The following is a 15887-nucleotide window of genomic DNA, read 5'->3' on the forward strand; positions in this document are numbered from 1 at the left end:
CAGCTGTCAGTGCAAAAATCACCAAATACCAGACCCAGAAACTCATGAGGAGAGGCATTTAGATGGAATCAAGGCATGGACATTAAAACAGACAATGGGACATGAAGAGCCAAGAAGATATGATTCCCTGCTTCCCTGTCTTACTGGGCTGTGTGGTTCCCAGCAAGACAGGAGGCTTTTCATACCCTTCAATCACAGACACATGGAGGATTGGTCAACCTCAGTCAATCCTGGCTTTCTAGATGTTGTCAGTCTCTGAGATTCTGCCTGGAGCTACCCTGTGACAAAGGGCTTTAAGCACCCACTGTAACACCTGTGCCAGGAGGGTCTCAGTCCCCCAGGTGTCAAACACCTAGGTCAGTGAAGGAATGCTTCACTGAGCTATAAATAAACTATAATGAGCTATAAATAAACCAAGAATAGTTGTGGTGCCAAGTTCATCCTACTACATTTGCAAATACTCCAAAGAAACCACTGGCCCCTTCCCACAGAGAATAACTTTCACAGCGTGCTGTGGTTGTGAGAGGCAGATGTTACATCTTTGCTTGTCATGGGGATTGAAATCCTTGGGGATTTTCTGAGAGCTGGGAAAAGAAGTTGAACCCAGAGCAGCAAATAATCATTAGGATGATTCAGACATTACAGCCCAAAGAGTATTTCATTATTTTGTGCCCCGTGTTGAGACTTTCACAGGGCAGCCTCCAATAATGTTCATCTACCCCATTCTCAGCAGCCTGGGAAAGGGGTAAAGGCACTTTCCAAAGTACTGAGGGAAGATGCCAGCACAGAGAAACTTGAATCCATTTCACAGCACAGATGGACACCTCAATAACTGGACCACAGGCTAGAAATCTGGCAAGATCTCCTGTTTTTCACTTTTGTGGTTGATGCCTAAGATTCCTCATCACTAGACCCTGAAATTCGAAATATGCAATTTAAGGGATGCCAAAAACTCTTCTGAACATTCAGAAGGTCACTTGCCTTCTTATTTCTTATAGCCTGAATTTAGAGAGTACAGATCATCTTGGCATGACTTTTTTCACAAAGACAAATGAACTGAGAATCCCTCACTATTACTTTCCATCCTCTCCCACCAAAAAACCTTCCAAAGCATGACCATCTCTGACCTTTAGGTGAAATCCATCAAGCTGTGTTGGAAAAGGCAAGAATATGTTTAGAAATGCTTTGATATTTTTAAGAAACCTTAAGATGAGATGATAAAGACAGATTCTTATCTCAGATGTGTAGAAGCAAATCAAACATTGCTTCACTGAGTTTTGATGATTCCAAGGAAGTAAACCCAGATTTACACTGGTTTTAAGTATTTGATACACCCAGGAGTCATAAACTGGATTCTCTTGAAAACACAACTGTTTTGCTTGTTCCTACATCTCTTAGAAAATAACCCAAGAGTCAAAATTATAATCTAACAGCTGTCAAAATCCTAAAGTCAAGGACACTTGATGTCAAGCAATGCACAATTTCAACCTCTGTCAATGTAATAGTTTTACAGAGCTATTCCTCAAACTGACCAAATCTCTTCTCCTTTTCACATCACATTTGTAGATGATACACAAAACCAGTGCAAAATCTCTCCTGTCTTGGACCTCACACTGTTCCAGTTTTGCATGTTATTACTTGCAGGAGATGCCTAAATCAAAACATATTGGTAGAGTTGGATTACACACAGTTTATCAGGAAATGTAAAGAAATTAAGTCAATGTAACACTTTGGATATGCCATAAAACTTGTACACTGCCTTCTGGATTATTGGCATCGCAATTTAAAAAGGAAATTGTGGCTTACTTACAAACACATCCATTAGTAGGTGCTCCAGTGTCACTTCAATATCCTCTAATTTAGCTGCTAAAGTCATTGTGAAGTCAAACAGAGGAAAGCTGTCAGAAGTCGCAATCCAAAGCGTCTGTGGCCAAATCTAGTTCTCAGACTGTTACAAATGAGCTTCTCACAGATAAGGAAAATCCAAGAAATCAAAACTTAACATCAGAGTCCAGATGACGCCTGGACTCTGTGCCGGCTGTCAGCCCTGCTCGCAGGACTGAGGATTATTCCATGTGTGCAAGATGGGAGCAGAAGCTGCAGCATGTGTGCTGCCTTCCCTTCAGAGCTCCCCAGCCAGAAGCATGGAGTTATATCTGGGAAACCACAACAGAGGGAGGGAGAGACACACACAGAAGGCGAGAGAGGGGAGGAATGGAATAAACTGCCTTTGACTACGACTGATATTTATAGGACTGCTTGTTTTTGACTCCAGTCCATTTCTCTGTTCATTTCTGACCTTTCACAAATGGCCCAGCACACTGGAGCGTATTGTACAACAGGGGCAGCGGGTCCCACAGAAGTTGGCTGTGACCAGTGCCGGGCCAATTCACACAAGCACTCCATCAATAGCTCTTTGTCACAGCATACCAGGCTCGGCGCTGTAGCAGTGACAGAGGAGAGCACAGACGTGTAAAAAACAAGGAAACAAAAGTTGTTTGGATACTAATTCTTTCCTAAGAGTATTAATAGATCCCCTTACCCACTCCCCAAGGCACTGGCGTGCAGTGGTGACTGCTGAGGTTACATATGGAGGGGAATAACCCCAAAAAACACTGCAGGGTTTGACCCTGCAAACACCGCTTCTGACACATACTCCCACCACTCAACCCTTTCAGCTCTGCAGCATCCTCATCCCCTAAGCACTTCTCAGGACTAGACCCTTCCATTTACTGTATTTATGGAAAGTTTAAGCATGAGCCCAAGTGCTTGCTGCTTTTCCACACATGTGCTCCCACTTAACTCAATGGAGAAAAGGTTTCTGCTTGCTTAGCACTTTGTAGCTCTCACAGCTCCACACGGAGTGGGAAGGTATGGATGGACATGACCCAACCAAAGCAAAACCCAGTGGAGGTTCCCTTCAAGGATTTTCCATAATGTTGACTGGAACCAACTAGAAAGGAAACTGAGGCACAAAAAGGAGAAATACTGAAAGTCTTGATATGGCCAGGACCAGTGTCAAAGTCTTCTGCATCCTAGGCAGTGCCAGGTTCATCAAACTGCCTTTCAGGGTGTTCACTTTGCTCAGCCAAGTTATTTTTTATTTATTTGACATGTACCTACATAGTTTGAAATCTGAGAATGAAATCTTGCATGTGATGTATTCCAGACATTGGACAAAAAATATCCACGAGGCTGCTCTAAAGACCTCAGAAACTGAAGACCAGTATTATTTATAAAGGCGCGAGATGGATTGAGTTGATGGAGCTTAGGAAGACCTCCAGTCATAAATTCCAACTAAATATTCTCAGAGTTATAGCTGAAATCACATTTTCAGACATGTACCCATTAGCATCTGAACAGGAGCTGCCTCTGATGGCCGAGTTTTACTAGACAACAACATGATGGACCATTTGGGACATGTTATGATGGATGGTTTCAACAGCAGAGAAGGACATGTCATTCGTTTTCCAGCTGGACCAACTCTCATTCACACATGGCCCTACATCAGAATATAGGCTGACTGCTCCAGAAATCAACCCAACATGGGAAGCTTGTCTACTGCAAAAAAGCCTGTTCATCATTCACATGCTGCCCTTTCATTAAAGCTTTGACAAAGTGTCTGCCTTCACCAGTGTGAGTGGAGAGGTGTTTTAATGAGTGTGGATCAAGACAAAGAGGAATACATTTGGAGGGAAGGTGGTGGAAACCCAGGGAACCAGAATGCAGTAAGGCAATGAGTGAGCTGGTGTGCATGGCCATAGGGCTCGCCACAGACAGGATTTCAGGTGTTCTGCTCTCTAGGAAGTATTTGCAGAGGAAGACCTGACTGCTGGTAAGGTCTTCATCCTCTCCAGCATGCGTGGAAATTCAGAGATTCCAGGAATCTATGGCTTCTACACAACCAGGCTGGGTACAGGGACACATGACTGGCCTTCTGCAGGTCCCTGGCCCCCAGAGATCAGTGTTTGGGCTGTGTCAGATGAGCCAGCAGTGCTCCAGCCAGACTGAATCATGCATTTGTCCACCTCTAACTGACCCAACTACTGTCCAACCAGTCTGACCACAACAAGAAATTCACTGGAATCAAACATGTGATCCCTTCTGTCCTCCCCACCCCATTTATTGCACAAAGGCTAAGTGTTAAATACTGAAATACGAAATTAAAGATTCTTTTCTGTAGGCTCCCTCTGTGCAATAGAACAGGGCAAGCATGTCACTTGTGCCCCTTGACTGTCCCTGTAGCTGCATTGTGTTGGATACAGAGATAAACAACAGGAGACATCTTCCAGGGTCAGAACGCAGTGTCCACGTGACAGACTCTTTGACTCCAACACAGGCTCATTTTTGTCTTCACAAGGAAGAATTTCAAGATTATTTCAAAACTGATGGAGAAAATAGTATCAGGCACAAGAAAATGGCTTAGGGGAACACATAATGCCTTTTCTGATGCCCACTCAAGAAACACCTGGCACTGAAAACACCACGTGCTCTGCTGGCAATGGCAAGGAGGATGAATGAATTCCTGGGTTCTCACCCAGGCTGAGCTCTACATGGCCTGGGATTCCCATATTACAACAATATATATTGATACAGCAGGTCTTAGGCACTTGCAGTTGCAATATTCAGCTGAGAAATTCTCCTGCTGATCAATATTAACTGTCTATAGAGATGGTCAGAAGTTTGGGTAAAAATTCTGTTGCTGGAAAAAGTTGCTTTGCAGAAAATCCCGTGGAATCTTCCTGACTCCCAGAGTGCAGGGCATTTTGTACTCAAGGGTATATCTCTTCCCTTTTTTCTTTTTTTTCATTGAAATTGCGACAAAATTTCAGATTCAAAGCAAAATGGGAAAAAAAGTAAAATACAGAAAATGTGCAGAAGACAAAAAAGAATCACTATGTTCCAGTGATAACTGAAGCAGTTGGTGTGGCTGTGGTAAAATTATACTGGTGGTGAAAAAAGGGCACCAAAATGTAGATTTCTACTTTATCTTCAGCTAAAGTATAGAAAGATGTTTCACTCAACCCCTTGAAAAAGCCGATAGCAGAAATCAGAGTCCCAAAATCAGATCAAAGCAGAAGTATTTCTTCAAACATGTAAAAGCTCTGAATCTATCCCATTGGATCTCTTCTAGCTCTTGCTTCAATGTTGCTTACCCCAAGTGACCTTTTTTATGGAGATAGCCACTCAAATAGAGTAAACAAGACAGAATTTCTCTGAGTTCCCCAGGGATTTTCCCCAAAACCTCTATGCTTGTACATTACAGGTGCACACAGAAATGAGATCAGATGTGACAATGAGAAGCTCTAACCTGGTTAATTCTTTAACACAGTAGGTCCAAACAGTTTCTTTAGTAAATCGTTATTTCCATCTTTTCTAATTTCTGAGAATGTATTACTTTGGCCTTTGCAAGCATGAGACCTCTTCTATTTAAAGCAGAGCATCCATCTGACAACACACCAGGGTATTTGTGCAGAACAGGATGTTCTTCTACACCCACATTTTCTCCTCACTTCCTTCCTAGTTTTCTTCGACCATTTGGGAATAAGATACCAGAAAAGAGCTCAAAAGGGGAGACTACTGTAGCATTTTTGCCAAAATGAGATTTCAGCAAAATATGCTGTTTTTCAAAAGCTGTAGTGTTATCTGGGGACACACTGGGTCCCCAGAATTGTTTTCTTAGCAGAGTTCCAGGGATGAAGGTGGTTGGTGATGGTAGAAAAGAGCTGCCCTTCAAGCACAGGCTTACAAAGACAGGGGTGTAAATACAGAACAAAAAGTTTACTATGTAATGCCAAAAGCTGATAAGAAAGGGTTAAAGACCTTATCTGAGTTTAATTAGTCCCAGGATGTTATGTCTGGGCCAGCCCTGCTAGAAAAGTTTGGAGCTGAGGAGTCCAGGGAGGATGGGAAGGCTATTTGTCCAAGAGGCAAAAAAACATTCCTGGGTCATGGAGCCCACTAGGAAAGGCATCCTGGCTCTCCTCCACTGCTCCAGCCAAGGCACCAAGGCTTCAGCTGTGAACCTGTGTGACAAATACGGGTAAAAGTCCATTTGGGACAGTGCTTTTGTCATCCCACAGGTGTGGGATGGGCTCCAGTTCAGCTGTGGCAAGTTGGGCTGTTCTTCTACATAACTAGTAGAGAAATTTTATGAACTTTTTTGCTTGAAATAATCAAAGTGAGGATTTGAAGATGTATCTTTTTGATCTCCTCCACAGGTTTTTCTTCTCCTCTCAACAAAGAGTTGTTCTCTTTGGGGAAGGTGAAGAGGGACATCTCATACTCTTGGTAAACTTGGATGATAGGGAACCATCAGCTTCCAAAACCTTCCTTCCATCTCCAGTTTCCCTTTCTACACAAAAACCTGGACACAGGAACTGATCAACCTAACACTCCCAGGTTGGACTGTGGTAATTCACTGAACCTGGAGCTGAGTGTGAAGCCTATCAGGTTCCAGCTGGCCCAGGGCACAGCCATCTGCCCTCACCTTGGTTCATGGTGCTGTAAGTCAGCCCCATCCTGCAGTAGCTTTCAATGTCACCTGAAGGCCTTTGTGATAATTTTTCAATGAATTAATTAAACTAGTGCTGCAGCAAAGGCTGGACATCAGTCTATGGCTCCCCCTCAAATCTCTGATCCGGGATGAAATGCAACAGCCTCATCTGATGAAGGCATCCAGCTGTGAAATATCTCCAGAGAAGGAATCTTGCAAACCTTGAGTTCATGCAGTCAAGGCAATGAGCAGGGAGATGATTTTGAGTTTTCTCCAGGGATCTGAGGGAGGACACACATTGCTCTAGCTATTAACAGGCAGTCTGTGAAAGAGGGAGAGCAGTGAGGGAGCCCAGTTTCCAGGTGACACTGTGGTATTCAGGCTAGTGAGAACAAGGGTCTGCCGAAAGATATGATGAGACTAAGTAAATGAGCAATAGAACAGCTAATTAAATTTAATGTCGCCAAATGTGAAGTAATGTTCACGGCAGGAAAAATGTTCTGAACTTCACATATAAGATTATGGGCTCTGGACTCACTCAGGAGTAAGATATTTGGATTATAATAATTCTATGAAACATCAGTTCATTGCTCAGTAGTGGCTGAATAAGCAAATAAAATATTAACATTTACCAAGGGGCAAATAAAAGAGAAATATTAATATGCCAAGGAATCAAACCAGGGTTCACTTACATCTTGAATACTGTCTTTTGATCCTTTTATCTCCAGAAAAGGCATAAAGATGAGGGGCAGGATTCAAGGAAAGGCAATAAAGATGATTAAATGTAAAAAAAAAGGCTTCCATAAAAAAATGATTGAGTAAGCAAAGTGGACTCTTTGGTCCAGGGGGAAAAAATAAGGAGAAAGAGACTCACACAATGATGGTGAGTAACTTGGAAAGGGTAAAACATTCCTTTCCTTCAAGAGCATCTCCCCATTTTAACTGTGTGGGACAAGCCTGCAGGTACGCAGTGCACTGCCAGGCAAGGCTACAACACATCTGGGGCTGCTCGATGGGCCAGCTGAGATCCCACGTGTCTGTCAGTCCTCTCACTGGCAATGGGACTGAGGAGCCACTGCTTCCATCGGAGGGGTTTGCCAGGCTGGGGCTGGCCTGTGCTGCCAGATGAAGAATGAGCGTAGGAGTACCATTCCTGACCTCTTGCCCGCAGTGGGATTGACAGAGCTCCATAATGGAGGAAAAAATGCTGCTTCCACACGACAACAAGACAAACGTTTTTATAAGGAAGTCTCCGTATGGGAGACGCCAGCAGCTCTGAGGTATTGCAGGGAAGGAAAGCAATGCCCAGAGTCCTGGCAGGTTTAGCAGCAAGGCTTATGCCAGCAGCTCTCAGGTATTGCAGGGAAGGAAAGCAATGCCCAGAGTCCTGGCAGGTTTAGCAGCAAGGCTTATGCCAGTAGCTCTCAGGTATTGCAGGGAAGGAAAGCAATGCCCAGAGTCCTGGCAGGTTCAGCACCAAGACTTGTCCCAGCCCTTTTACAACCTCTAATTGGGACACTCCTGTTTGCTTTATGAAGCGAGCTTAGAACTCAGCAAAACAAAGTCACGGATCATTCTGCCTCTGAGGAGTCCCAGGTGCTGCAGAGCACTCCGCTTTCAAGTTTAAAAAAAAAAGTGGCTATATTTTCTATTTTATTGCCACTATATTCAACCAACATCTCATCTTCTTCCTGGGCATAGCTGCTGTTGGCTTTTTTCACTGTCCCCATTGCATTGCTTCTCATGGGTGGTCCCTTTCTCCTTGATGGTTTCCCACTGCTCTCTGTAGCCAAGGCATTGTTGTATTTTCATGATTTAACTGAGTGTCCTAAGAGCCACCCTTTGGCTAAAGGCATTTGTCTACTGTCCCTCTCACAAGCGCTTTCATTTAAAGGCCACTCTGGGCAAGGGAAGGGAAACCTCAAGTTTTCTTTTTTCCAGACTTCCCCCAAGGCCAAACAAGCCACCCAAGGATGAAGGAGCCGTTTCGGCACAAATAAGCTGAGTGGGTGTTGCTCAGATGGGTTTTGTCTCTTTCAAGTGGAGAGAGGGGGCTGTGGTCATGGAGAATGTGGAGAACATGAAGGAATCAGTCTCCTAGTCTGGCTGTGCATGCCCAAATCTGCCTTGCATGGCATGGCAGCAACCTGCATCACAATCCATCTCCCCAAATCCCAGCAATAGAAATGCCCCTTTTAAATGCTGTTGATAAACCCTCCCCTTTTCTAATCCCACTTCCCACAATTCAGTGGCCCACTGACTTCATCCCTTGCTTTCCTAAAGCATCATCCATTTGTCTCTGGGCTCTGCCATGTCTCAAAGTGACCTGCTGGGCAGGGTTGCTGCAGTGACACCATTTCCCTGGGAGATGGCTGAGCCATGCACACTCTTGGAGATGTCCAGATGCCACTGAGCCACATGAGCCTATTATTTAGCTTGCCGTGAGGGATCCCACGTCAGCTTCCCTCCTTGATGTAGCAAATCAGCTGCATTATTAAAATGATTAAAAATAGACTGAGCTTGCCTGAGACTGCATCTATAATGGATCAATTGCTTTTTATACATTTTTTGGCTCCCTACAGTGCTGCTTTGTCATGTCGCTTTCACTTGGTGGGTGAGATCTTGAAATAATAGGCACATTCAGGAGATATAAATATAGCTGTTTATTGCCTTAAACTGGGTCTGCAAACAAATCACAGTCTCAGCTTCAGGTACTTGGAAATTAAATCTTCCTCTCTGTCCCTTCCCTTTTGGACTGGAGTCAAACACTGGACTTAGCATCTTGGCAGCTGCTTGATCTTACTTTATCTTAAGCTATAGGCACTAGTTGTGCTGCACAAAATTCAAACCCTCATAGGCTGTTGATTTAAGAAGCCCTTGATGCTAGTCTGGATTTGATTCCAGTAAGAAATAATGCAGAGTTCCCATTGAAAGGCTGCGGCACAGTGAAATAAAAATAAATGCACTGCATTGTGTAGCTTAACGGGGTGCTAATTTCTTGGGAGTGCATAAATAGGAGGCACAGAGCACATCTGTTTGCTGGCATTGGGTTGGGAAAGTGCAGGGGAAATTTGGAGCTCTGTCACAGGGACAGGCTGAACTTTGTTCCCATGTCTCACAGAACTGCACAAAGTCTCCTCTGTAGAATTGCCAGTTAATTAAAAATGATATTTATGGTACCCTGGAGATGCATGCTCATAATTCTGCTTTTAGCATTTCTACAAAGGCTGGCAAGCAAGAGAGCTGGGGCTGTGGCCATGCAAGCAGCCACTCCTGTCGTGCGACCCTGTGGCTGGAGTCCTCACACAGGGGCTTTTGGCTGCCAAGGCCATTTCCATCACACCGTGTTTGCTGATGGGTTTTATCAGCCACATCTGCTGCAGTGAATGGGACACCCCTCCACCTGAGGCTGAGCTTCCCAGGTGTGCTGGAGGCAGTGAATCACCTGCCTGTGGCAGGAACCATGCTCTCAGCTCACAAGTGCCACTCACAGCGAGATGCACAGAGGCACAGAGGAGCCCCACGCATCCAGAAGTACCAAAATAACGACCTGTGCTCAAACCACTGAACTCCCATCACCTTGCCTCCTTCCTCCTCTAGTTCACATCCACGCTCACAGAAATTATCCTCAGGCACTTCCAGGCTATTTCTCTGGAACACTTTGTACAGGCAGGCATTTAGAAACCCTCGCAGTGTTTTCTGCTATGTGATGCATGGGCTTTTGGAGAGCAATTTGATGACTCAAGGAGAAGCAATGTCCTGAAACTCTAAAGATGCACAGGATACAGTAATGCTGTAGAGGTGATGGAGGACAGGGGCAGCAGGGAGATCTTCAGATATTTTAACCCTCCCTGTGAAGGACACTGCTCTGCAGAGAGTCAGTGAGAGAGAGAGGTTTCTCTAGAGGCAGTCTGGAGCAGAAACCTGTGTCTCTGCTTACCAGAGATGGAGATTAGGGAAGATGTTTTTCCAACCTGCTCCCAGCTGACCACTCTCAGAGGCCCTGGGGCCTCTTCTTGCTCTTCTAGCCTGAATTTGAAGAGACTTAATGCAGTGAAGCAACCTCTCATTTCACTTGGACAGAGGATGTCCCAGAGGACTTCATCCCACAGAGAGGAAATCCCCACCTCTCCATCTCATGCTATCCCCCTCCCTTCCCCGTCTTCAAAAAATTCAGCTTCGGAAAACTCCTACAGAAGTCCATAATGAAGCTTTACCCCAGCATCCCAGCCCTCCACATCCCCTGGCACCCTCCTCCACCCTGGTGCCAGCAGCTCACCTTTGGCAGGGGGGTGCAGACCCTGAGCTCGGCCGGCACCCGCGGCGGGGCTCTGCAGAGCCGCGGCAGCTTGTGCCTCATCCTCGCGTATTTTTTCATATCCTTTTTTTGGTAAAGATAAAGCTCCTCTTATGGTGTGTATCCAGCTGCTGGCAGCATGTGCTGAGAGCTGTTAATTCGTCCTAAAGGCTGGACACTGTGAGTGTGCTGCAGTGAGTTATTACAAGCTTGCTAAAAACAAGTTTCTGTAGTTGAATATTTAGCTGTTGTTATATGCATAAAGGTTCTATGCTGATACCACTGAAAACAATAATAAAAATCTCATTAACATTTCATTACCAAGCCCTTCCCTCTATTCCTTTTTACACACTGCCAGTCAGTTCAAAAAGGATGGCGTCTGCTGATGAAAAAAAAAAAAGATGATGAAAGCTAGAGAAACTCCTTGACACACTCCTTTTGGCTTTATGTGTTTCACTTTGAATTAGGATGCCAAACCAGGAGAATGACACTGCAGACTTCTGAGGAATTAAAAAAACATGAATCAAACCTCAGCATGATTTTATTTGCTAAAAGAGAAAATCCTCCAACTATGGAACCCAAAGAATAAAATGCTGTTTTGGCTGTTTCTTACGGGCTTCTAGTTTTGTTGTGTTTTTTTTTTTGAATACTTCATTGTACTTTAATGCTCCTCCCCAGGACAATGAAATGTAAAAAATCTTTTTTATGACTAAGTCTGTAGAGGCCAGATAATCTCTTGGTTGAAGGAGTCAAGGCTTTGGGAAGGGTCCAGGGAGTGTGAGAATCTCAGAGGGATACCATTCTCTGTGACCTGACATCCAGTTCTTCCCAAGTTCATTTCACCCTCAGTGATCTCCCTGCAGAGGGGATGTCTTGGCTTGTGTGCAGAAACCCCACCAACATTCAACTGCAAGTAAGGCTGCTGGAAACCATGGCAGAAAGCACCAATGCACTGCCAGTGCTCCCACACAACCAAAAGATTTCCCAGCTGGTTCCAGGGAGCAGACTGGTAGACAAACCAGGCAAACCAGGTAAGGATGAAACACCTGACAATATGACTGGGAAATGACTTTCCAATCCCAAATCTGGAGTGTGGCTCACCTCTGAAGGTGCAATCAGCTCACACAGATTGGGCACTGGGGACACTGCAGCACCTCAGTCAGTGCCATTGCTATCCTACATCTTCTCTCTACCTCGGCATGACTCCAAAGTGGGCTCACCCCCCAGGGCCAAGCGGCTGACCAAAGAGGAATGGAGTTCTCCCTCACTGTCCCAGAAATTAAAGCCTGGCTTAACATGACATAAAAATAGCTTGAAGAGGCCATGGTCACATCTATCACAGTGCTATTCCTCAGCCATGGAACAGAGATGACAAATCTATCACTGATTACACTCCATTACATCCTTGCAAGATTTCCTGTAGCTTGCAAAGTAGGTGTCTTTGCTCTGGTTTATAAAGAATTTTAGGTAAAACAGCCAGCAGCTCTGACAGCAGCAGCCTGGTGCTCTGGGGTCTGATCCATTCCTAGCTTTGCCCTTTGGATGTACAAAGGTGTAGGAGATGGAGAAATCACAACTTTTCTGCATCATAAGGGCATTTATCAGGAACATACCTGTTAAAAGTATCTGGTACCTGCTCCCTGCACTCCTTAGCAGGATCCTTACTGCCAAAACAAAGTCTGGTAGGTACAGCAGTGGGACCCAGACTGTGGATCAGCGAGTGCCTGGCTGGGGATGTGGTGCTGCGAGAGCAGAGCAGAGATGAAACCGGAGACACCAAAACAGTCCTAGGGGACTGCAATGGCTGCATGCATGGGTGAACTTGCAGTAGTAACACAAGTCAACTCCCACTTCTGAAGAGCATCTGTGAAGCAGGACTGTCTGAAAACCACCCACAGGCAGCGCTGGAAAGAAAAACAGTTGCAGAGAATTCATTGCTTATGGTACGGGAGCCTCACAATCCTTAATAAATTTGCTTCCTGTGAATGAAAAAGACAAAAACCTCCTGTCTGCCACTTCTTTCTCCTTCTCCCCTTTTCAAACAGCCTTTTGGAGCTCAGCAGGTTGCATGTCACATGTTTCTCAGCAGCTTTCTGCCTGCCTTTCCCGATTCCCACGTGAAACAGCACTCAGCCACCCCTGAAGGCTCCTGCCCAGGCTTTCTGTCCCAAAGCCCTGTGCCCACAGCCCAGCTGCTCACTCTGCTTCTGTCTCTCCCAAAATCAGCCAGAGCCTGAGAAAAGCCCGTGCTCTCCTCAGTGAGTTCAAGAGGGGACAAACAGAAAATGCTTCCAGGGATGCTGGAGATGAAGCTAATGGTCGCTGCGGGGAGTGACAGGTTTGCTCTTGTGGGATGCTCTGACAGATCCATCAGGAGGCACTTAGCCGTAAACCCTGAGATCTCTGGGAGAGAACCCCTGTCCTTCCTCTGTGTTTAAGCTGCTCTGAATTGCCTAGTTAATGCAAGAGCAAAAAAAAAAAAAAAGGAAGGTAATGGGCCTCTTTAGAGGGGTTTTAGGCACTTAGTGGGAAGCAGGAAGCCAGGGCCTGTATAATTAAATTGCTAATCTCTCACCAGATCTGGCAGGCTACATACTCTTGTTAAAAACAGGTTTAAGCCCCACAGCAATTTTTGTTTCAACTCTGGGTACAAGCCAGCTCCTTAATTCCTTCAGCCCCAAAATGCTTCTAACCTTGTGCTTCGTTAGAGCACTGCACTCTAGCGAAGCCCAGACACCAGTCAGCTTCAACATGACCCTCCTCCTCCTTAAAAAAAAATTAATAATAAGGTGAAGGTGGTTATGTTCTTTGCTGAGGCACAGTCCCTCCTGAGGTTTTTCTCGCAGCTATGTTCGTTCACTATTTTTTTCTTTCCATATCTAAGAAGTCACATTAGGGACCCCATTGACTCCAGAAGTGCATCCCCTGGGTGTGAGGTGCCACATGAACACCCACAGAAAGGTTCTCTGGCTGTTCTCTATACCTTTGCACTCTTTATATACCATAAAATAAGTACAGAGTCCCAAATGTCATTCTGGCCTAGTCTGAAGGAATGGGGGAGGTTTGGGTGGCACTGGGACAATGTTGGAGCTGTGATATCTTCCTCACTGATGCATCCCTTCTCTTCCAGCAATCATATCAAACAAGCAGACAGACAGCTCTGGCAGACTGCTCTTGTACTGCTGGGGAAAACAGGCAGGTGCAGAGGTATCAGATGGGTTCATTCATCACCTTAAGGAAAGCCACCAAAACAAAAAGGAAGTATCCCCATCCTTTTCACCATCCTGGCCATGTACTTCAGTAATTCCCTACATCATTGTCTCACCTGCCTGGAGGTCAGGGGGCAGAGGGTGTCCTGAGCAGCACAGTGTCACTCACACCCCAGCTCAGCTCCCTTGAGAGCAGCTTGGCTCTGCTGAGCCTTCATCAGGTGGAAGCAGCAGCAGTGGCATGAGGGGAAGGGGGAAAATGATCCAGGAGGGAAGAGCAGCCTGGAAACTAGCTGTTCATCACTGTCCATGGGGGATGTCCCCAGCAGTTACAGAGGGCCATGTGTCCACTGACACTGATGGGGGTGGCAGGGGAAAGTGCCCTGATCAAAGGGCTTGGAGAGGGGAAGGTTGGCGGCGTGGGGTGGTGAGAAACCTCTAAAGATTAAAAAGCACACAGCACAGAGATGTCACATGCACTAAAAAGCAAGAGGAAAACACTCAAAGAAGCAGCCTAATGGCTGGGACCACATGCCTGGGGATCCCTGCTGCTCTGGGATTGTATGGGAAAGCCTGCCATACCACTTGAGCAATCAGCTGAAGTGTGTGAAAATACCACTTCACATCTGTGGAGGATGGTTGGGGTTGTGGTACAACTGCTTCCCCTTTCTAGAACATGCATGGGACCCTCCAAGGACAGGATATGGGCTGGATTTCACCAGCATATCTACTGAACTGGGCTGGATTTCACCAGCATATCTACTGAACTGATCCTGGACCAGGACTGTGAAAAGTTCAAGGAGCGTTTAACCAAAAGGGAAGAAGATCTGTTTGTTCTTTGAAACATCTTTCTGATGTTTGCAAGCATTAAAATATATGTTCCACTTCATTTCAAAATGATGTCTTGGTGTGCTCTGACTCAAGTACCAAGAATATGCAAATTTTATTTATGCCACTGCAGCAGTCACCTGTCACTGGTTAAACCATCATTGAATATTTCTGCTTTTCCCTCAAGAAAGGAGATGCCCTGTAAGAGCAGAAGTTATCATGGCTTAACAGATTGCTAGTCACCAGCTTGAAGATGTTTTCATGCTTCCAGCACATTATAATATAAAGCATATTAATTTAAACTAACAGTAATAAGTAGCTAATCTATGATAATTCAGTCACTTGCAAGCAGCTGCATACCCTTGGTTTATGTGCTCACTCTCACTGGGTGAGGGAATGGGGAGACATTCACACACAAGGAACACTTCCCTTTGTAGATCACCTAGAAAAATATTTTTATGATGTTTTTAAATACATCTATTGAACAAAAAGAAGGTTCATAATTTTAGGATGACTGGCCAATTTTGACAAACTTGTGGTGGGGTGGTTTCTATGACCAATGACAGAATTTTTGTTCCTAAAACAAGAGAGAAATCAGTGCTCAGCAAATGGAGGACAGCAGCAGAAATCCTGAATATGGCCCTCCCACTTCCTTAGGACAGTCTGCCCCTTGCTTCTCACCTACTGTAATTCATCACTTTTTCTTGTTCTGCCTTTTCCATGTGTTTTCTCCCCAGTCTGGAAAAGGGTTGGTTTTCCTTCTAGTGTGAAAAATGAATAGGGATGGGGAAAGGCAGCATGCAGGATTGCTGAAGAAAGCCTTTCTCAACCAGCTGTGAAAATCCACCTCCTGAGAAGAACACCTGAGCACAGCTGAACGAGAAGCACACCCAGACTTTGATGTGGTTGCCAACCCTTGGTTAGTTTGAGTCTCTCATTTACATTTGGACTGATCATGATAAATGTGGAGAATCTGCATTTCTCTAGGGCCTCTCTGGGAGCTGGGACTAAGCACATCATGGACTGAGGTCTGAATGCACTGAAGTAGCTTCTGGTC

General features: G+C 45.2%; 1 protein-coding gene across 5 annotated transcripts in view; it reads right to left on the reverse strand.

The window, feature by feature from the left end:
• FRMD4A (FERM domain containing 4A) overlaps positions 1–15887 on the reverse strand; it is a 357044-nt gene that overhangs the window by 206865 nt on the left and 134292 nt on the right. The window contains exon 1 of one of the 5 annotated variants that reach the window (XM_038154020.1): positions 1811–3335. The exons of the other annotated variants lie outside the window; for them this stretch is intronic. Within the exon in view, the coding sequence (XP_038009948.1) occupies positions 1811–1876 (66 nt within the window). The 5' untranslated portion in view covers positions 1877–3335. Of the gene's footprint in view, positions 1–1810; positions 3336–15887 lie in introns of those variants that run through there. 5 annotated transcript variants of the gene reach the window in all.

The sequence above is a fragment of the Motacilla alba genome, chromosome 1A (assembly GCF_015832195.1).
Source record: "Motacilla alba alba isolate MOTALB_02 chromosome 1A, Motacilla_alba_V1.0_pri, whole genome shotgun sequence".
In the NCBI taxonomy this organism is placed as follows: Eukaryota; Metazoa; Chordata; class Aves; order Passeriformes; family Motacillidae; genus Motacilla; species Motacilla alba.